Here is a 23,315-nt window from a genome sequence, read left to right on the forward strand (position 1 = left end):
CACTGTATTGTGTGCTGGGGATCCCAAAGGAAGGAAAACACAGCACAGTCCCTGTGCTTACCTCTGGCATAACACTTATCCTACTGCAAGAGCCTATTCTCCTAAATGTCTTACCTGTTAGGCACATAGTTGGCATTCAGTGAATATTTATTAAATAACAAGTACTATATGATATGTAGTGGAGCCCTTAAACATTTTCAGATATTATCTTAATGTAATTGCTACAACAGCCTTATGATAGGGTGGTAGAATAAAAAGGTTGCTAAAAATCCTTTTTTATACTTCTCCCATTGACCAAGTGGGTCTAGTTCTATTGCCCTTGAAGATGGCTGGCCCATGCCTGCTTTGACCAGTGAAATATGGTGGAAGTGATGCTGTGCCCATTCCAGGATGAACCCTCAGGTGGATCAAAAGCATCTGTCTCAATGCCTTGAAACCCTGGGTCACTGAGAATGAAGTACTGTTCTGCTAGGAAGACCATCATGTAGACAGACCCTAAGTCTACAGGCGTCAGACATGTGAAAAAGGCCATCTGGTGTTCTTTGGACTATTTTAGCTACCAGCTGAAGACCATGGACTGAATCTGGCAGTACGCATGGAGCAGAAGAGGAGCCAGCTGAGCCCTTCCCGAACTCCTGGGTCACACTGTGAAGGCTAATTAGCTGGATGTCTTCTAGTTAGTTATGCCTTTCTCAGCTGCAGGACATCCTTGGGTGCAGAGAACTTTGGAATCACAGAATAAGGTTACCTCAAACATTTTATCTGGGGCTTCAAGAACAAGTAGGGCTTAGCTAGACCAAGAAGTAAGGAAGTCTTGCAGAGGAGTGCAATGGCATAGAGCCACAAAAGGCCTTGGGGATTGGAGGAAAGGCAGATAAATACCTCTTTATACATATACTGACTATTAAATATATGTAACTACACATCACTAATATATAGTTATATAACCACCAGATCAATGAGGCAAGAGAGATAAGCATGACCACCTTTGCATGGTGGTAGAGGTGTGGTGCATGGCAAACTATTAGGAAAATCTCCCTAGTCTTCTCTAACCCTAGAGAAACCGTGACTCAAAGGAGGAAGCTCTACTTGCTCCTAAGTGAGAAAAGTGAACATCAAAGCAGAGGGAGGGGCAGCTGTGGTTCATGAGGAGAATCAGAACCATTAGTTACTGGCTACTTTCAGCCACCTACCACTTAATAAGCACACTGGAAATAATGGAGAGCTGATTAGCTACCCTGGGCAGGATGCCAGACAATTACCCCACTCTGTAACTTTGTTCTGATGAGAACAAAGGAGGCACATAGGGAAAAGTTGCACATGAGTTTAAAGGATGTCCACAGAAACCATATTAATTGAGAGCCTGGGATAGGCATTAGTTGGTCCTCATCTCTGAGAAGCATGCTTTTGGAAAACATACAGAAGGATGTTGAATCTTCTCTCATTGGACTCTTCAAGCTCAGCGTCCAACATGTTCATTCACTTCCTCAAGTGTGATGTGATTTTTGTGCTCTTCACAGATAATGGAAGGAGTTGAGGAGAATAAAATGTAAGTTCACCACTACTTTAAGAAATAGGGCATAAGATGAAAAGTTTCCACTATGCTAGTCTGGGACACTTCACCCTCAATGTAAAGAACAGAGAGAGACAAGAACAGTAGGACTTAGGTATATCTAATCCTCTTTGTATCTTTCTGTATTTTTTTCTGAGTCGTACAGTGTTTGTAATCATAAAAAATTCCATTTTGGAACAAAAGAAGAGTAGCTAAATAGAAGGAAAGAAATGGCTGAAGCCCCTGAGCTGGGCTAGCATTCAGAGCATGGGTGGAAGAAGAGGGCTGTCTGAAGGTGGTGGCTGCGGTAGTAGGAAACAGCATTGAACAGAAAATTAGGCGACCTGGGTTCAGATCGAGCAGTTCATCACTACCCATGTGACTCTGAGCTAGTGCTGGACCCCCCCTGACTCCCATTTCCCAAAACTCCTGAAGAGGATCATCATAACAAGACCCATCTCACAAAGGTGTCACACATGCCTGCCCTAGCAACCAACACTGTCCAGTGTACCTTAGGGACTACAGGGGCTCTGGGTGTAAACGGGATGGTGGGTGGTTATGGTAGCATTTGCTGAGCACCTACCCCTGGCCAGGTAAGCCTGATGTGAGGCATAGCCGGACGAAATCATGAGGGTCCTAATCAAACCTGGACTGACAGCCTACTTGGCTGCACACCTGTGCGTGCTTTCTTTGCACACAGCAGCTCTCATCTACCTTTACCTTTAAGAGCTCTGCATTGTCACCATCATGAAGACAAGAGCAGTGAGGCACAGAGAGGTCATACCTTTAGTAAGCTGCAGGTTATCCCTGGACCTCAGGTCTGCTGGGTCCCATAGCCCATGCTCCTTCTGCCCCGTCCCACCATCCTTTTCTCAGGTGGTCAAAGAATTACATCCCAAGGCTGTGCACCTGACCCCACCTTCACCTTCACTGGCCAGGTAGGAGGCAGGAACACAGATATCCCAACAGGCCCCCTAAAGTCCTGGATCTCAGCTCGGTTCCCCCCGCCGCCCATGCCCAGCCGCCGGCCCCCTGCGTGCACCTGGTCTCCAGCGGGATGTTACTGTTGAGCAGCCAGTTGTCCTGGGCATGCGAGGGTTCCTGGGCGCTGCTGGCAGGGGGCTCTCCAGAGAGCGAGTGGTCTGTAGGGGCCGGGCTGGGGTTGCTCCGAGGAGTGAAGTTGCCTCGGTTCAGGGAGTTGATGGAGGCCGCGTGGTGCTGGTTGGGGGTGTGGGCGTGAGAGAGCGGGGGCGGCGGCGTCCGGAGCCGGGGGTGGTTCTGCAGGCCACCTGGGTGATCTAGGGCACAAACACGCGCAGTCAGTGGGGCAATACCCTGGGTCCTGGTCTGTGGCTGAGAGGAGGCTGCGGAGAGTCGAGCAAGACCACAGGGGAGGGAAGGAGATGTGCCTCAGACGCAGACAAAGTATACAAATCAACGCATTCAATCAATATTTAGTCATTCCCATAATTACTGAACGCCTACCATTGTAGCTGAATAGGAATAGGAGGGTGAACAAAATAAAAATTCCCTCCTCCACCCATTGAGCTTAATTTGAGTAGGGGACATAATCTACAAGATTTTTTTTTAAAAAACTAAACTGCCCGTGTTACCAATTTCATCCTCTTTCTATCATAATTTTAGGGCTTGGCTTTTACAGCGTGATCATAGACTGTGTTTTAGAAGAAAGTGCTGGGGTCCTGCCCCAGGTTTACTGAATCAAGAACACTGATGTGAGGCCAAGTAAGCTGATTTCACAAGGCCTCCAGGTGAAATCCACTGATGCATGCTACAGTGGGAGAACCACTGATCACATATAATGGTGCGTGCGTAGTAAAATGACACAAACAAGGTAAGTAAGAAAACACATGTAGACGAGATGCTGAGAAATCTAAGAACATAAACATCCAGGAAGGAGAGTGGCCTGTGTACATCAGGGAAGTGTGAAATTGTGGACTGAGTAACCTCAGGGAGAAGGTGACTTTGGAGTAACATGAGCCATGCTGGTACCTGGATGATTAAAACTCACCGCCAACATTTATTGAGCATGTAGTATTTATTCTGAGCCTTTGACTTGTAGTAATTCAACTAATCCTAGCAACTACCTACAGAGTAGGTACTGCTTTTCACATTTTACAGATGAGGAGATTGAGATAAATATTTACTCCTTCCAATCATCCAGAACAAGAGGTATTATTATCATCATCATCAATTTATAGATGAAAAATTGAAGACTTGGAGCAAATAAGTAGAGTCTCTTGGGTATGTGGCTAAGTAGATGTTATTTACAATGAAACAAAGCAAGTAAAATTTCTGGTGACACCATAAACATGGCAGGTCCTGGAGGTAAATAAATCTTTACCATACACCTAAGCCATGCTCACCTACATTATGGCAGTGAAGAGGTTAGGAAATCAGTCTAAATTTAGCCACATAACCATGGTCAAGTCTCTTAATCTCTTTAAGCCTCAGTTTTTCTCATCTATAAAATGGGGAAAAGAGTTTATTACAGGGAGAACAGAATTATAGTGAACTCAAATAGGGCAATCAATGGGAAAAAATACGAAATTCACAAAGTATCCTGATTCGTGTGTTCCTCATGAGAATCCTGTATTTTACAGAGGAGACCCAGAGTGAAGAACAGGATTCGCAGCTGCTGCACTGTCCCACAGGCTGTGCTCTCCCCTGGCTCTGGACACCATCAAGCACGTCCAGGTGTGAAACACTGGCAGTGTTATGCATACTTTTAGTGGGAGATGCATCGCTTTCTGCTTCTTAGATAACCCAGTCTTTAATGCCAAAGAATTATAAAGTGGGACACTCTTTAACACAGCTGCTGCCTTCAGCAGAAGCCCACACCGAGCCCACATCCTCTAGGAGTCCAGAGATCTGGGTCTAGGCCGTCTGGTACACAAGTGTCTTCCAGCCTCACTTCTCATCAGTTCCTTCCCTTTATCCTCCCTTCCAATCACACATTTTCCTCTCCAGAGGCCCAGAGATTGCTGAGGCAACTCAGTGGCTGATATCTCAGCTCTGGAGAGGGTCCCCAGGAAGGCCACACAATGTGCGTGACACCCCAGAAGATATGCAATATTGAAATCCTGAGCCAGGAGGGAGCTTGGAGGGAAGGTAGAGAACCTGGAAGCCCATACGACTATCCTGGCTGAGTGTCCACCCAGAGAGGAGACAGCTTTGCACAGGGAGAAGCGGAAAAGGGGCAGGGACATTTGCTTTGTCTGACTATCCTCAGGCAACATTTAATAGAAACACATAGAACCTGGGACAGAATCCAGAAAGAGAAGCAGCTTATTGGGCTGGCTGAGTACCACCACTTTCCCCTCACACACACCCTTGGCATCTCAGGCTACTGGCTGGAGACCAGGGCACCAGAGCAGTGACTGACCCACTATTGTCCAGTGGTCATTAGGATGCCAGCCAAGTAAGAGGGCCTAGGATTCCTGCCCTGCCCTGGGATTCCCCCTCATGGCATTTAATTGACATTAACAGTGGCTGTCATATATCGGAGTACCTACCACATATGTATTTAAATTCTTAGCTTTCCTGATGCTTCCAACAGCACTTGGGCTCCTAGAGGACAGTATTAGTGTTGTTCATGTTCTATAAATGAGAAAACTGAGACCTACAGAACTAGTGGTTCTTTAAATCCAAAATCTGAATTCTGTCTTCTAAACTGCATAAAACATAGACTGCCTTAGTCAATGGACAAAGACAGTGAAAATACCCTCAAGGAAGAGAGGAGTATCTGAAGTCCAGGCCAGGACAAGCTGGCCTACAAGCTTATAAGACTTCTGCTTTCTGACTAAGGTGGAACAGGGGCCTCTGCCTTGGTGACTGTTTAGAAGCCCTGTCAGGATTCCTGATTGCAAGTATAAAATCACTCATTGCAGACCTAAAAACAAACTTCTAAAAGGAAATTCTCCTATGTGGACTAAGAATGTTCTGGTCCAAACCCTCTGCGTTTTTTAAAGTTCAGCTTGCTCAGTTGCCATCCTGTCCAGAAAGCCTTCCTTAATGTACCTACCTCCAAGCTCTTTCTCTCAGATGCTGACAGCAGGCAGCCCACATCTCTCACCTCTGCCTGCCCCACCCCTGTCAGGTATACTTATGGCCCTGGCTTTCTCTTCAGTGGGATGAATGTCCCTGGAACCTCTGTGCTGGGTGATGAGAGGTCTTAGAATAGAGAAGATTCACCACTGTGTGAATGGCTTGTGTGAGTGGCCTGAGCTGTCAGTCTGGAGGGGGCACCGCCTGTGCAGTGCACTGTGGGTATGTGAAAAACAAGGGCAGACCACCCCGGGCCTCTGGCCCATCAGCCTATGAAGTCACCTACTTAGTTGTCTAGAGGTGGAATTGCAGACACTCCAGCTGGGCCCTTTCTTTTCCTTCCTTCCTGCCTTAAGAGAGGGATCTTGATGTGTCCCAGGTTTCCAAGGGAAAAGATCTGTATTTGAGAGCTCAGCAATGGAACTCTCACTCATAAACCTCAGAAAGAAACATGATTTTCCAAAGGAGCAAATTTATCCTCTAGTCTAAACAGACTCTTCACTCTGATCCTATGGCCAGGAGGGAAGATGGGGAAGAGGTATAGAGGGGGCTTCTTTTATCTTCCCCAATATGCTTTCCCTCTCTAGACGGAATCTCAGACCCAGTGCTTTCAGTATTTACTGAGTACCTGTTCATGCCAGGTCTTGTAAACTGAGTGCTGGGAATGAAATAGTGAACAGGATAGATATGGTTTAAAAGAGACCTCTCTTCAGGCTTCTATTTACTGGCTGGGTGACCACCAACAACTCCCTTCGCCTCTTTGGTTCTTGGCCAGTGCATCTATGGATGGGAAAGGAAAATACATTCCTACTATACCATTGCTATGGTTTGGATTTAAATAAAATGTCCCCAAGAGATTTACATGTTCAGAGGTAGGCCTTCTGGAAGGTGATTAGATCACAGTGATGCTAACCTCATCAATGGATTAATCCATTCAGTTCTTAGCTGAACGTGAGGTGGGCCCTGACTGGGGGAAGTAGGTCACTGGAGTCACAACCAGAAAGGGTACATTCTTGTCCTCAGCCCCATCCTCTGTCTTTGGCTCTTTCCCTCCTCCACAATTTCTGGCTGCCGTGAGATGAGCAGCTTTCCCCTGCCATGCCCTTCTACTGTGATGTTTCTGACCTGGAGCTAGACAACCATGGACCGAAACCTCTGAAATTGTGAGTCCAAATAAACTTTTGCCCCTTCCATCTGTGTTTGTTAGGTATTTTGCCACAGCAACACAACTCTTTTTGGAAATGAGGAACCATGGCCTTTGCTCAGTGCTAAGTATACAGTGTAATCCTACTGAGCCCTGAGTGAAAGACCCATGGTCCATTCATTTCCTTATCCCTAGTGGCAGCATAGAGCTAGACCTGTGTGCAGCAGACAGACTCTCAGTAAACATTACAGGGGAAATGTTGGGGAAAGAACAGCAAATCAGGTAGTTGTACTCCTTGTCTGCACAAGCCACCGCATCTCTCCTGCTCCTGGGAGTAGGCATTGGTACATTTGCAAAGCTCCGCTTACTGTAGTTCCAATTTACACCTTCTTCTCACAGATGCAGCTCCCACTGGTATCTCTCAATCAGTCCCAAATGTGAGTCATTTTACTGTTATTTGTGCATATCATCATCTGTAAAGGCCACTTGCTTATCTGAGTTTTGCAAGCCTGGTTTCTGGGAAGTGATTTTGCTTCCTCCAAGTTTTTGGATCTATAGTATTTGCTGTTGCTGGTGCCCTCTAACACTAAAAGGCATTTTCATTTTTGTATATGCATAAATCTGAACACAGAAGCCTTCAGTCGGTACTTCCCTGAACTGGAATCATAAGAAGGCTCCTTCAGAGCACTGGGCAGAGCATTAGATCACAGAAAGGGACTGAGATTTGGTGTTCAACTGCCCTGAGTTCTAGTTTTGGGTATGCCACTTATAGGCTGTGTGACCTTAGTCAAGTCACTTAACTTCTCTGGAGCTACAGGCTTATCTTATAGGGTTGCTATGAGAATTAAATGAAATAATGAATGTGAGGAACTCAGCACATTGCCAGAAGTATCCTAGAACATGGTAACTATTAATTCACAATTACAACAAAAGCATGTTGAATGAATCAATCATAGAGGACTATCACCATGGTGATAACTCTTCAGCATTTATAATAGAGGTCCCCAAGCAACATACTTTGAGAAAAAAAGAGCAGGAAAACAATCTAACAGAAGGTTGATACTCTTCTAAAAGTTCCTACCTGGACAACCCACTGACTACCAGGAGTGCCCATCTCAGGAGGGTGCTCACAGCTCAACATGCAGACGAGAGGTTGATAAGAACGGCCATCCCTGACACTCAGAACAAAACCAGAACAAGGGGACTCTGTCTTCAAAGATGAAGTTTTCTCACATCAGATAAGCATCTCAGGGCAAACTAGTATATTGCCACCCAAATCTGTACCTCTCTGTCCTGTGTAGGAGGTAAATCATAGGCAGGGCAGAGGTTGTTAAGCCCCTCATTAATAGTCAGCAGCCCTTCGTTGTGTGCAGGGACTTGGTGGTTATCAGATGAAGATGAGTCCTATCCTTGACAAGCAGCCCATTTAAGGGGGTAGTTGGTATAGAAGAGTACAAGTGCAGAGCACAGGAGCCTCACAGACCTGGGTTCAGCCTTAGCTTGATCTCTTACAGGCAGCATGATTTAGGGCAAGTCACTTGACTTCTCTGAGTCCCTAGTTACTCATCTATAAAATGTGTACATATTAATAGCTGACATCTTCCAAGTGCTGATTGCTGTCATTCTTCTTAGCCAATGCCCTAGCCCTTCCACATTGCCCTGTGGCACTAAGGCCTCTGTACAGCTCTGGCTCTTGGGGTCAGGAAAGGCTTCATCAGAGGGACCCATGACCTGGGTCTATGTGATCCAGGCAGAGGACAGTGCATGTGCAAGAGTTTGGAAGCCAGTAAGCAAGGCTGCTGGGATAGTAGTGTGAATGGCTGTGATAGTGGCCAGCTAAGATGGAGGATGGGGGGTAGGCCTAGGTGGTGGTTGGCTGGTAGTGCCAGGTTAAAGAACCTGGTCTTTATCGGAATGTCCAGAGGATCTCATTAGCATTTGAAAGAGATCCCTGGTGGCCGCTAGAGGACCAAAGGTGTGGAGCAGGCTCTAAATGGCTCAGAGTGACCGCAGTGGAATGTATCACTGTTATTTTCGTTAAGACCATATTCATGAGAAAAAGGCATACACTTGCAGAGCTTTGACTCAGGCAAAAAACTCAAACGTGTCACCATTCCTTGATCTAAGGCCAGCAACTGATGCCAAGAAAGGTGCCAGGCAGGGTGCCCACACCTAACCCTTCGAAATGACAGGTGCACAGAGCTCTCCTGGTTATACAGTTAATGATGACCCCAGTATGCGCTGCAGTAATTAATAGGGCCCTAAAGATTGTCAGATATGAAAGATGATGGTATTTAATTATCATAAAACACAAAAACTCCATCTGCCTGAGAATGCCAACAGAAAGAGTTATTTGACTTCCATTAAAATGCCATCGACTACCACTGACTCAGGATGGTGATGTAGTGGTTCTTAGAGCTTAGCTAATGAACCTTGGCCTACAAGACCAATTTAGAGAGACCAGAAAGCTCTTTGTCACCAGTCAGCAGGCAGAATCTGATGGCGTGATTTCTAATCTTAGTTCTGCCCCCTTCAAGCTGTAGAATCTCAGACAATTTATTTAACTGCTCGGAATTTTAGTTTCTTCACCTGTCAAATGTATAGAACAGTGCTTTACAAACTGAGAAGTCCCATGCAAGAGTGAGGGATAACAATCACCATCATTATTACCTGAATCTAGAGTGGATACAACCAGTGAAATCCAAAAAATAAGCCCTGATCTGAGGCTGAGGCTAGGGATGGATTCTTTGTGTGATGTGTTCTCTGCCCATTCATCTTCTCTCTGAACAAAATGCTTTCTGTTCAGTTTCACTGATGTCTTTCTAATGGCCAGTGCACAGGGATTCTAAATGGTCCTTGGCCTGAAACGCAGATGGACTCACAGAGAGGGCCAGGTCTGTGGTTGGGAAGCACATTTGTAGAGCTTCCTTAGGCCACTTTCTTGTTTTCTTGCTGGGGAGTAACACAGAGCACCCTGTGGTCACATTGTGGCTATTTTGCCTTCTCATCCACAATAATCAGACTCAACACTCAGACTACTAAAGTGCTTTGGGTTGTAGAGATTAGAATGAGGGGACAGCACGTGCAAAAGCCTCAGTGTTTGATGCAGTGGTTCTAAAACAGCAGTATCTGGAAATGTGAAGGTGTGTTTTCTGGTGTCATGATGGCTGGGAAGCTCAGCTGGTGTGTGGCAGGAGGAGGCCAGGAGGCCAGCACATCCATGATTAGAGCCAGCTGTCCCAGGAGTGTGTGGCCCAGGAGCAGCAGGACAGGTAAACAGCTATTGTAAGCCATTACTGTGTGCCTCCTCTACCCCAGGTCATTCTGTGCCCTTCTCTCCACCCTAAGGACCGCCATACCTGGGCACCCTTGTCCCTGGCTTCCAGATCAGCCTGGCTAGTTGTGAGCTCAACAGGATGCTGAGAGGCAGAACAAAGAGGTTGAGGTACTCTCCACATACCCTCTATACCCCAGCACAGCCCTGCTTTAGGTCACTGCCTCGGGCAACAGTCACATCCCTCAAGGCTACAAGGTTTACAGAGTCTTCCGGGAAGCTTCTAGGAAGAGCAGGGGATTGAAGTAGAGGTAGGTGAGATGTATCAAAGGGGAGGGAGTGGCACCAGGGAAGGTGTTGGCATGAGGAAAGGCATAGGCCCCCTGTGGGCACAGGATGGAGTGAGGACCAGGCACTGGGAACAGAGACCTGGCGAGGAGTTGGGGTTAATGCACAGAGCTGAGGGTAGAACCCACTTTTAAGAGCCTGGAGCCAGAAAGCAGCTTGTGGGTATTCAGAAGGCTGACTTCTACTATCAGTCTTTTATGTCCAAAAGTAGTCGCAGGAGTAAGCTAACCCCACTTCAATAAATGTTCCTGCCTAGCAATGATGTCCTGCGGGATGGGATCTGGGGAGAGGACCTGCTGCCTCTAAGTAGATAGCAAAGGGCAAAACAGGGAGAGGTATAATCACTGCTGTTCTCTCTTTCCAGGGTCATGGAAATTCACAGAACTGTACTAAGAGCATCAAACCCTATCTTTTATCCATATACCTTTAACCCTAGCACTTGGGAGGCTGAAGCAAGATCACAAGTTTGGCTATAACCTGGGCTACATAGCAAGTTCCAGGCCAATCTGGATACATAGCAAGACCCTGTCACCAAGTCAAGCCAAGCCAAGCCTATCTTTTAATGAAAAGCTGAACTACCATTTGAGTCCAGAAGTACAAATACCTCCCAATATATACTCGCTCAAACTTGACTCTTGTGCTTGTCTCTATCAGGAGCTAATTTGTTGCATGACCTTGGGCAAGGCACTTAACCTATCTGAGTTCCAGATTTCTCAGTTGACAAGATAAGGAGGAGGAAGGGAGCCTCGTCCTATTCTAAATTGTACGACTGTCTTCACGTTGGGCAGATGTACACTTGTTAATGAACATCTGCTTGCAAAAGATATGCACAGCAAGCTGTGTATTGGGTAGCGTTGTGTGACTGGGTACCAAACACAGACCAGAAGTACATACCTCCCAATATATACTCGCTCAAACTTGACTCTTGTGCTTGTCTCTATCAGGAGCTAATTTGTTGCATGACCTTGGGCAAGGCACTTAACCTATCTGAGTTCCAGATTTCTCAGTTGACAAGATAAGGAGGAGGAAGGGAGCCTCGTCCTATTCTAAATTGTACGACTGTCTTCACGTTGGGCAGATGTACACTTGTTAATGAACATCTGCTTGCAAAAGATATGCACAGCAAGCTGTGTATTGGGTAGCGTTGTGTGACTGGGTACCAAACACAGCAGAAAGATGAGCTGGAAGAGAAAGGAACATGCGGCGGCCCTTTCTACACCCCCTTCACCCCTGCTTCCCTGACTTCTTTGCTTTCACAAACTGCACTCTCAGTGGGGCTTGTACTTGATACTGGAGACCCAGAGGTAGGTAATAGTTCCTGCCTGTGAATTGGAACAGACTTGTTGGAAAAGGCCAGGTGCAGCCAGGGGGATCTTCCTGGGTACACGCTCTTCTCCAACTTAAAGCCATGTCTACCTCCAGGCAGAATTTGTCCTGGGAAAGCTTTCTGGCTGTCAAGTGAATTTCCTTCCTTTCATGTGTCACTGTCTTACCCTTTTAAAAATGGTCTGACCCATAAACAGTTAGGTCAAGCCCCAAATCAACAAGGAGCCAGACTTGATGGGTGTAACAGGAGAGAGAAAGCGTGTGTGTGTGTGTGTGTGTGAGAGAGAGAGAGAGAGAGAGAGAGAGAGAGAGAGAGAGAGGGAGGGAGGAAATTCAGCTCAACAGGAGTCAGTGGTGATTTGGGGCAGGTCAGAGATCATTAGAATGCAGGTGGGCTGCATTCACAGGGATAAAGCCCCAAGAATGAGGGAGGTGACGGTCACGCCATGCTGATTAGCTGGAGTGGGTCCACAGGAGGGACTCCTGGATGGAGGGTGATCTCCTGCAGTGGAGCTTGGCCCTCCCCTGAGCCTCCTTTGATAGGGAAGAGTTTAGGAACCTTGTTTCTGTGGGAGCAGGGAGAAGACCACTGCTGTTAGCCTGGGAAGGGGAGAGGTTTAAAGAATGACTGTGTGGAGGTGTCCAGCTGAGATCCACTAAATGCCTGGTGACCAGCTCTCCACCTTTCATGTCTGTGCCTGCACAATCATGTGCAAGGAAGTTGAGCACCCAATTGCATAAATGGTCAACAGTTCTAGTTCAAAGAACTTCCCAGCTTTGCCATTAACTCACTCTGTGACTTTGAGAAGTAACCACCTCTTTCACTTTGGGTCTCAAATTGGCTATCAGACAAATGGGGCTCCTCCATTTTACCTCTCCTGAGGTCCCTTCCCCTCTTTGGCAGCCTGATTCCATGTGGTTTCCCTGTTCCATGGGGCTTTCAAAGATGAATGAGGACCAAGGCCAGTGAGTTAGCTCAAACCAGTTCAGTTTAAGAAATCCTTTCTTCCTATCAAGCTCTATAGTACTGAATGGGCTGCCTTTCCAGGTAGTGAGTCTCTTGTCACTCCAGCAGAGGCTGAAATGATAATCCTTAACATCTTCCCTTAACGCCACAGCTCTAGAGTTCAAACTCAGAGTATGGGGTTAAAGCATGCGTCTCTCTGTTTTCCCCACCCCCTGATTTTACCCCTTCTGCTAATGTTGTGGATGTCAGTGTCATCAGCTGCTGCCAGAACCACCAATCATTCAATGAAACCAGACTCTGGGGGTCGTCATAGCCCCTACTCTCCCAACTTCATGACAACCTAGTCCTGTAGCTTCACCTGCCTTGTATCTGCTGGATCCTCTCTGCCCCAATGCCATTACCTCAATTCAGGTCTACATCAGTGGACAGGCAGGCTAGGGCTACAGACAACACTGGGGTCCCAGCCTGTGGATTCACCTTCCCTCCAATTTACTGGCCATCCCTCAGCTGGAGTGAGTGCCCTAAAGGAAACTGGATCATGTCACTCCCTGACCTTAAAGCTTTTTGGTGATCCCCCACTGCACACCAGATAAGCCCTTCACCACTAGGCTTGAGCCCCAGCACCCATAGCTCTCTGCCTTCATTTATAACAAGGTGCCGAGGTTAACAGGCTAATTATAAGCTACTCATGAAGCTGCTCACTGCTTGTCTTGGGTCCATGGCTATGCATATGGCCTTCTGCATGGAAGGCTTTATTGGTTAACCCAAATTAGAAATTATTTACTCCAGGAAGCTTTCTGACCCTCTCCTCACCCCAGTTTGGGTTAGAGACTCCTCCTCCTCCTGGCATTTCTAGCTCCACAGTTCACTCTGACTTAACATTTGCTTACCACTCTCTCTTCTGTACCCTCCAGGGCAGGGGTCTTATCTTAATACAGCACAGGCTGCAAGGCTAGAAATAGATGATTTTTTTTTTCTTGCCCATGGGGCTCCTTCCCCTAACTGCTGCCCCCATTCTCGGGGGGATAGGATGAGTAGAGTACTCTAGGCCTCCTGAGCGCTTACTTTAAACTTTACCTGACATTCTCCAAACCGCACAATGAAGACAGCTAATAATAGAGGTTGGTATGAACTCTTTATGTTTATATCAGCAGTTGAGGGTGCCATGAAAAGGAAGTAAAGACAGTGGATACTGAGGCTCTTTCAGGGAAGACCCTAATCTGTTGAAACAGATGCCAGCACTGAAGGTCAGGGCTGTTTATTTGGTCATTTTCCTAATTCTATCCCCCGGGCATGGTCCCTGCATGAGGCTCCACACTGGCACATGGCAATGTGAATTCACGTCTATCACGGTCACATTCCTTCTTCTATGTTAAACCCATCAGTAATTCTGAAGAAACTGCTTTCTCTTGTAAGAGGCACTGACATTCCTTGATGAAAGTGATACATTGGCTAAAAGGTTGCTAGAACTCACATGGCAATGCTGTGAAATGTGTAAGTGCCCCGACTCAGGCCCAAGCTGCCTTGGGTTCAAGTCTTACTTTCCTTACTACTGTACACAATAGCGATATCACACAACATTTCCTGGGCCCTAGTTTCGTGCTATGAACCCCTTTCAAGTAGTACTGTGCTGAATTAGACAGAAGTGAGAGAGAAACCAGGCCCTACCATGTAATAGCTCTCTGGCTTTTGGTGAACATCTTGATTTTTTTAATCTATAAAATGGGGGAAATGATGTTATCTACTTTTTCTTTTTTGGTACCGGGGATTGAACTTGGGACCTTGCGCTTGTGAGGCAGGCAGTGGCACCACTGAACTAAATCCCCGGCAACACTTAGTGGTGTTGTAAGGATTTATTGAGACAGTGCAGGTAGAGTCCTCAACATAGGGACTGGCAAAGAGAAAGCATCACATGAGGTTAACTATGAATTTACTCTCATAGCCTCTTGGAATTACATCTAATTACATTTCCCTTAAGCCAGTGATGGCGAACCTTTTAGAGAAGAGTGCCCAAACTGCAACCCAAAACCTTTTATTTATCACAAAGTGCCAACATTGCAATTAAACTTGAATACTGAGGTTTTAGTTTAGAATAAACAACTCATACATTAACATGTTTTGTCTTAGAAGAAAAACAACACAGGAGCCACAGGTTCAGGCTGCCTTAGGCTATAAAGTCTCCAAGGGCAGAGAACTTATCAGCCTGTTCACCTAGTTGTCTGGTCTTATTTGTACCTCCAGCTGCCTTTCCAGTAGAGGTTATTAAGCTATCTATAAATATTTGTTGAGTGAAATTAAATCAAACCCTTATCCATGCCAGGTCATTGGGTCCGAGCACTGGAAGTTTGTCTGGGAGAAAGAGGATGAATATTTATTGACACATGACTATGTGCAGGGCTCTGGTGAAGGTTTTCTTCTTTTATCTTTCAGGCAACATTGCATTTATTGTAAGTCTTTTTTCTCCATTTTGCAGATGAGGAAACTGAGCCTCAGAAGTCTGCTCATATTTTTACGAACTTTTTCAAAAAGTTTTCCAGCCATGGGATATCTTAGGCTATAGCATTTGAGACAACTTTATCATAAGTGGTATCTTGACCCAAAAACCAAACAACAAACAAAACCAGAAACCTATCCATTATCACACTGCTAGGAAATGATAAAAACCAAGATGCCAACACAGACCTTTCTGATTGCTCTTTCTACTCCTGATGCTTTCTGAAGGTAAGAGAAGAAGACAAATGAATCCTTCAATACTTAAACAACATGAATCAAGCAATTTATTAAATGCAAAGCCTCTCTAAGAGTTTTGTTATGACTGAACAATAATCACAAATCGTTATAAGGATGAGATATTTTTGAGACCACAAAAGTTTTAATGTTTGATAGATAATACATCATAACAACACCCTAAGAGGCAAGCACTGTTATCTTTCATTACAAATTAGGAAACTGAGGCTCTGATAGTTAAGTGGCTTGCCTAGGTAGTAAAATCCATTAACAGAAACTCCAAGCCCAGGTTCAGACTTCACTCTTTATAGAAGCTGTGTACAAGTCCTGTTTACTTCAACCAAGAGTGACAGCCAACCCTGGCAAGTCAAAAGGTAGCATATAGCCTCCTGCTCCAATGATCTGTGCCTTCTTCCTCAGACCCCAGAAGGCCTCACTTGGGAGAAAAAACAGGAAGCATTTAAGTAATCACACAGATCAGAGAGACACTTTTCATCATGTATGATCCGACCACATGTAGATTTTCTGTCTAATGTAAGCTCAGAGGATCTTGGACAGTATTCCATCCCAATGTGCATAAACTAGAAACACATAATAGGACTTCTGTCCCTTGAAGTCCTCTGCAAAGTGGCTGGCTTTGTCCCCAGGCCACAGAAATGCAATAATAATAATGGCCCATAGCATTGAAGGCTGGGCTGCATGCTAATCCGTCAGTCATCTTCAACACCTTTTGCTCCATTTCATCTTCCCAGGAGTCCTCTGAGGCAGGTGTGAGAGGAACACAGTGCCTCATGGTAGCAGGGTGGCCTGGGCTTGAATCCTGACACACTAGTTATCTTTCTAGGTTTCTGTTTTCCTGATGTGAAATATAGAGATATTAGTCAAAAGATGTGAGTAGGAGGAGCCATGGAAAGTGCTAAGAACATACACAAGCCATAGCAAGTACCCACTACATGTCATGGTTATATTTATTTTTCAGAGAAGAAAATTAGGCTCAAAGGCAGAATTTGCTCAAGTTCCATTGCTACTAAGTGCCATGACTGGAATCCAAGTCTGTTTAGCCTCGCCTTCTGCTCCCCCTGGTACTGGGGATTGAACTCGGGTCCTTGAGCTTGCGAGGCAGGCAGTGGAACCACTGAGCTAAATCCCCAGCCTGTCACCTTCTGCTCTTGATGGCTATGGCACACTTGCCATACTTCAACCTACCGCTTACCTGTCATATTATTCTTTTATTCTTAATCATATTTGAAGATGATCTTGTAAAGTGCAGTGACTCTGACAAAAGCCCTCTCAAGACGGCTGACTTCCGGCTCCTGCCTTCTCACTTACAGAGCAGGTCCCCATAGCAAGGGCACAGATGGCGCTGACCATATTTCAGTGCAAGAAGTATACATTCTGTGGGCACCACCTGGGCTCACTCCCCAAGTCAATTCTTTTCACTCAGCTGTGGAATATTTTGTTTTTCCAATTTCAGAATCTACTTATGTTAAAAAAGGAAGAGAAAGAAATCCAATCAACCCAGCTCAGGTTTGCGAAACAAACAATGCAGCCAGCACAGAACCTTAATCAAACAGTTATATTCATCACCACAGTGATCACAGCTCTGCCTAATTTATACCGCCCTGGGCATCCTGAGGAAAACATCTCTTGACAATGCAGGATGCCATGCAGAGGTGTGCCCACACTGCAGAAGAGGTGTCGGTCTCCAAGCCCCACGTCCTGATGAATTGGAAGCAAATCTGGATTTGGAGGCAGGCCCTCCAGGAATGCCACCCACACCTGAATGTCATATTCCATTTTCTTCCTTGAAAGTAACGAAATTGGAAAAATAAACTTTTACCTCCTTGCCTCCTTTGTTTTCTGAAAGAAATAAAATAGAAAGGCCAAGCTGCCTCAGTGTCCTGGGGAGGACAAGACCTTCAGAACCCAGTTATGATGACCTTGAGTCTTGGCTCTGGTACTCACTAGCTGTGTGGCCTGGATAATTGACTTAATTTCTCTGGACATCACCTATAAAATGGAGAAAATCAGACATATTCAGAGACTGAAAATTAAATGAGATTAATGATTAAATGGGAAGTTTTGTATTCTCAGGGCCTAGCGCAGGCCTACTTTCTTGTAAATCTAATAGAAATGTGCATTGAGTATGCCTACAATTGGAATATCTCTTGTTTACTTGGTATTTACTATGTGCCAGAGATTATACTAAACTCTCTGTATGCATAAACTCATTTCATCCTAAAGTCAACCCTGGAAAGGGTGCATTGTTACCCTTTCAAGCTCTGAGATAACGAAGGTTCTGAGAAGTTAGGAGGCTTCTCCAAAATACACAGTCAGTAAAAGGAGGGGCCGTGAAGTGCTGAGATCACGGACCAGAGCCAGGATTCAGACCTAGGTCTTTTCAGGATTCAAACAAACTTTTCTTCCACACTGCCTCCTTCTTCCATGGCACCCACCAAACTCCCTGTAGCAGAGAGAAGATTATGTAGGAGTGTAACTTTCCCTTTCTTTCTTCTTTTAATCTCATGCTCTGGGATTCCTTGGGGGCAGCTCAAAAGTCAGGATAAAATGTCAGAGGAGCTTAATCATCATTTCTAACTCATATTAGCTGAACATTTGCCAGTGGCCTGCTCTCTGCTGGTCGCTGAGTCCTTGTGTCCTAGTTTCTAGACTATTAAGACGAAAGAAAGTGAGAAATGGAGATGAATTGAGGAGCGGAGGGGCCCAGCCAGGCACACATCTGTGCTCTGCCCACTGTCCTGGGCCTGATCCTGCCCTGCCATGATCTTGGGGATGCACAGTCCAAACCCCAACCTCCGCGGACCTCACTTTCTCCTTGTGCAGATGCAGGGTGTGAGGCCTGATTTACTTGCTTGGCATATATTCCTGCCACCTGTGTCCAAACTCATCACTCTTTGGATCCTGTCAGTATTCCCTCAGCTCCACTACCCTGTGTTTTAAAATATTTTGTTTCCCATACAAGGTATATTCATAATCATTAATTGTTTTGTTTTAAAGATCAAATATGTGTAACACTTCGATCAGAACTTCCCATAGAACTCAGAGAATGGACATCTAGCACTGCCCATCTCAGGAAGATGTTTGGGAGCCCTCTTGCCCAAGGCTTTTGTTCCTTGAGTGCCTAGTATGTAGCTTTAGTTTGCCCGTTATTTCTTCTAATAATAGTTCTTTTTTTATTTGGGGTGGGGTGCTGCTCTCAGCCAATGAATTTGGACGAAACTGGGTACCCACTGAGAGCACCCCATTTCTCTGGCCAGGGTGTCATATTCAGGCAGAGATATGTGACCCTGATGTCCTTCCTAGCCACCCCTCCATCCTTGAGCTGGAAATTCACCTCATAGATGGAAACAGTTAAACCGTCACTCTCCAGAGAGACCTGGACACAGCCTCCTTTATGGCCTGTGAACCCCAAACCACAAGGACCTGCACAGATAGTACACCAACTCATATGTATGCACATGTCCTCCATTGATTTGTGAGTCCGTGAGGTAACTTCCATTCATTGTCACACCTCTTGCACCTAGTCCAACACATGTCCTATAGTAGGTACAAATCTCAGGTGAATAAATCCCAGAAATGATTTTCTCAGATGTCACCAACATTGAAGCAAATGTCACGGACATCCTGCTCACTACTTCAAAGTATGGCCATTTCTACCTCATAAGAAAAATGCCCTGCAACAATCTGCAGGCATTAAATAATGAGGAAATGTCCACTTCCAGGTGGCCAGAGCATGACCTGCATAAGAACGGGAACAGCTGCACTGCTGGGCCTGGAGGTAGGCAGCGGGTCTATGGGACACGGAGACACAGCCCATGCCTTTGTTCATGTCTTCACCCTCCCAACACATTACTCATTACTAATCACACTTACTGACATCGATTGTTTTTGCTCCCTGGGGACAAACTACCTCATCCTTCCTTAATCGAATGACTAAAATTAGGCGGAAGCAACCATCTGATACATGTTAGGCACTGCTTCAGAAAGGAAGACATCAAACAAGATTCTCACATCTCCCTTCTCTTAACTACCCATGCAAATCAGGTAGACTCGTTCCAAATGGGGAAAAGATGCCCAAGGCTGTGGCTGTTCTCCTCACCCTTCCTTGTGTCAGGTGACCTGAGGGAAACTTCTTTGTATCAGTTAGTCTTTCTTCAGGAGTATAAGATGAGTTCTCTGTGTGCCAGGCACTATGTTTGGGACAATATATTCATGTTTACTTACATGTGTATAACACTGTGAAATTTTAACATCCTCCTCCTCCTCATGTCACACACAAGCAAACTGGAGCTCAGAGAATTGAGGGGTTGGCCTGAGGTTGTCCAGTAAGGGGTTCAAACTCAGGACTACCCCCCTGTAGCACAGGCTCTTTCTGGCTCTTCTCAAGGCTTCTTTTGATAACCTACACCAAAGTCAGTAGTGCTGGGAATAGCCAGTTCTGTGAAGACCGTCATTGAGACAAAGTGTGGGGTCCACCTAGTCCTATTCCCTAGTCCTAGAGCAGAACAGCAATGATGCCATGGTCTGTCAGGCATCTGGAAATCTGAAGAGAGATCTGAAGTCTGCTGGCTGTGGCCCAGCAACCAGGTCCAAACACTAGTGGACTGTGTCCAAAGGAACTTCAGAAGTGCATCCCTGTTTCTCCCCCCCTAACACTCAGATGTGGCATTTAGAAATATTTCTAAATGTCAAAAGCCTCCACGAAGACAGTCTGACCACCTTCTTCACACACACTTGAAGTCTGCACTGTAATTGCAGACACTTCCTCCCCTGCCCTCCATATTGGTCTCGTCTGAGGCCATCTGTGCAGGACTGAAACTAGGGCAGTCAGGCATTGCAGACAGGCTCTCTGGGGAGTCCTGCTCTCCCAGTGGGCTGATGGGAAATGCTCAGAAATGGAAAGCATAGGGCCAAGGGAAGGAGGAAGGAATCAGCCCTGGGGATCCTGATGTCTGGCTGACAGTTCAAGGCAATTCTCATCATGGGGCCTATTTCATTTGTGATCTCAAACTTTTCCTGAAGATTATAAGGATCATGAGAACTCCCTCAAGCCTCTCAAACCTGCAGACTTCTTCCTTCTCTAGCCTCAGAGTATAGAGTCAAGTGAACCAATTTTTACTGGTACTTCCTATATAAAAGGCCAGGTGATATGGGCTGGGGATTTAGCTCAGTGGCTTTTTGCCTGCCTGGCAAGTACAAGGTCCTGAATTTGATCTCTGGTCCAGGAAAAAGAAAATAAAAGAAAAGAAAAAAAGGCCAGGTGATAGACATGGAATGAGGGAGAGCATAGCATGAAAGTCATCCTTGCCATCAGTGCACTGAGCCTCCTGAAAAAGATAAGCCCAGGGAAAATGAGCCCTAGATGGGTGCAAAATAAGAATAATTGGGGCTGGGGATTTAGCTCAGTGGTTCCACTGCCTGCCTTGCAAGTGCAAGGACCCAAGTTTGATCCCTGGTACCTAATAATAGTAATAATAATAATAATATAAAGGGTACATACTGAATGCATTCGATCTGGAAGGGACTGATATTCTCTTGCAAGGTTGTGAGACAGCACCTAGGAGAAGGTAGCAAGCAAAGGCCTACCAGATGCAAACATGCAGCAGGCATTCTACAGAACATTTCTATTCAGAGTCTCAGAGGTGCTCTCTGGAGGCCTTGAAAGATGGACAGAATTAAGTGATGGACAGTGTATAAAATATGCAAGGATAGCATGAGCAAAGGCAGGTAGGTGGCAAATACAGACAGTGTGGTTTGTACCACTCAAAACACAATTAATTTAATTAAGCTTTGCCCTCATGATGCCTTTATGATAACAGTTCTCATTATTTAACTTTTCCCAATGTCTCTAACTAGGCCAACCTGTCTAAACACTTCTTTAAATCTCTGTCTCTCCCTAGAGTGCACACAGTGCTCTGTGTACAACAAAAGTTGCCTCTACCATTACTAAAAAAGAGATAATAATAGTAATAATAATAATAATATAAAGGGTACATACTGAATGCATTCGATCTGGAAGGGACTGATATTCTCTTGCAAGGTTGTGAGACAGCACCTAGGAGAAGGTAGCAAGCAAAGGCCTACCAGATGCAAACATGCAGCAGGCATTCTACAGAACATTTCTATTCAGAGTCTCAGAGGTGCTCTCTGGAGGCCTTGAAAGATGGACAGAATTAAGTGATGGACAGTGTATAAAATATGCAAGGATAGCATGAGCAAAGGCAGGTAGGTGGCAAATACAGACAGTGTGGTTTGTACCACTCAAAACACAATTAATTTAATTAAGCTTTGCCCTCATGATGCCTTTATGATAACAGTTCTCATTATTTAACTTTTCCCAATGTCTCTAACTAGGCCAACCTGTCTAAACACTTCTTTAAATCTCTGTCTCTCCCTAGAGTGCACACAGTGCTCTGTGTACAACAAAAGTTGCCTCTACCATTACTAAAAAAGAGAGAACCAAGTTCCTATATTAGAAAAGAAAACCAACTGGACTGATACAGGAGCAAATACAATTCTGAACATCTTATCTAAAGGCAGGTTTTGACATCAAAAAGAGAATCCTTTGCATGGTGATACACAGATGAGAAGTAAATGCATGCAGGTATGAAAGTCCTGGTCACATGTGAGATTACAGTGCACAGGTGTCATAGCCCCAAAGTCCTAACCTGTAAAATAGGAAAGTAAGTTAAGCAAAATGTTCCTTAAGTCGCAAATACAAACAGTGCACTAAGGAGGTTTATAGAGAGGTAGAAAAGTCTCAGGGAAGGAAAAAAGAGGGATGAAGAGGACACAGCATAATGCCTAGCTTCCAGCCAGTGCTCAAGATCTCGGTAGCTACCCATTCCTCTGATCAGAAGGATCAGCTCAGCAAGCATTCCTCTCTCAGACACCTTTTTCCTTGAGCATCTGCTATGTGCTAGAGATTGAATGAAAAACAAAGGACTCAAGAGCAGTATGTCTCTACTCTCAAACAGAAGAGAGAGAGGAATAAAGAGTTAAAAGCTACGTGCAGCAGGCAGCATATGGTCAGGTCTATGACCTCTTCAGTCACCCAGGGCTCTATGATCAGAAGGATTCCTCTTGATTTGATATATGGTTACCATCTTGAAATTCTTAAAGGAGAAATTTTGAACAAGGGGCCCTTCATTTTCGTTTTGCACCAGCCCCACACATGATGAAGCCTGTCCTAAATATACAAATACAGTCAAAGAATTGTGCCATCCGGCTTCCATTTTGCCCTTTCCCTTGAGTAACGGCAGTGTGTGGCAGGGGAAGTGACTTCCACTAAAGGTGCGTGAGCCATCTAAGGGTGGTCTCATCCCCTGGGAATGAGTATGTGACCCAGTATGAAGTGAGTATGAAACTCCAAGAGTGGTCTGCTGGGAAAAGTCTTCTTTGTTTTTAATAGTGAGTATGAGAAAGTAGCCTCTCTTGACCATTCAATGAGCAAGGATGTGGTCCACATTGCTACCTGTAACTATGCTATAACCACAAAGGGAAAGTGGCCCAAACATGGCAGAGAAAACCAAAGACAGGACCTGGGTCTTGCTAAATTCATAGTCTCTGCAGCAGCCACCCTTGAGGCCCACCCTACCTCCTGACTTCCTTTTCTGTGATACAATAAATGTACTGATACTTGTTACTTCTGTTAATTATAGCCAAAAGTACTTCTAGTGATACAAAGTCAGACCAACTTCAGTTTAAACCCTTTTTCTGCCACTTACCCACAGTAAACCTTTGTGCAGGCCCTATTTTCTTCTTTTCATTGGAAAGTGAGGGGCTGCGGTGATGATCAAAGGAGGGAATGCCAGTGAAGATGCCGGGACAGTGCCTAGCACATAGCAAGGGCTCAGCCAGACAGATCCAATGATGATGGTGATGATCCTTA

General features: G+C 45.4%; 1 protein-coding gene across 1 annotated transcript in view; it reads right to left on the reverse strand.

Annotated features, from left to right (window-relative positions):
* The window catches only part of Tenm4 (teneurin transmembrane protein 4), a 724,757-nt gene that overhangs the window by 238,590 nt on the left and 462,852 nt on the right, over positions 1-23,315 (reverse strand). Inside the window, exon 7 of the mRNA XM_033763938.1 lies at positions 2,595-2,850. Coding sequence (XP_033619829.1) covers positions 2,595-2,850 — 256 coding nt within the window. The remainder of the gene's footprint in view (positions 1-2,594; positions 2,851-23,315) is intronic.

The sequence above is a fragment of the Fukomys damarensis genome, unplaced genomic scaffold (genome assembly GCF_012274545.1).
Source record: "Fukomys damarensis isolate Sample0158 unplaced genomic scaffold, DMR_v1.0_HiC HiC_scaffold_16, whole genome shotgun sequence".
Taxonomy (NCBI): domain Eukaryota; kingdom Metazoa; phylum Chordata; class Mammalia; order Rodentia; family Bathyergidae; genus Fukomys; species Fukomys damarensis.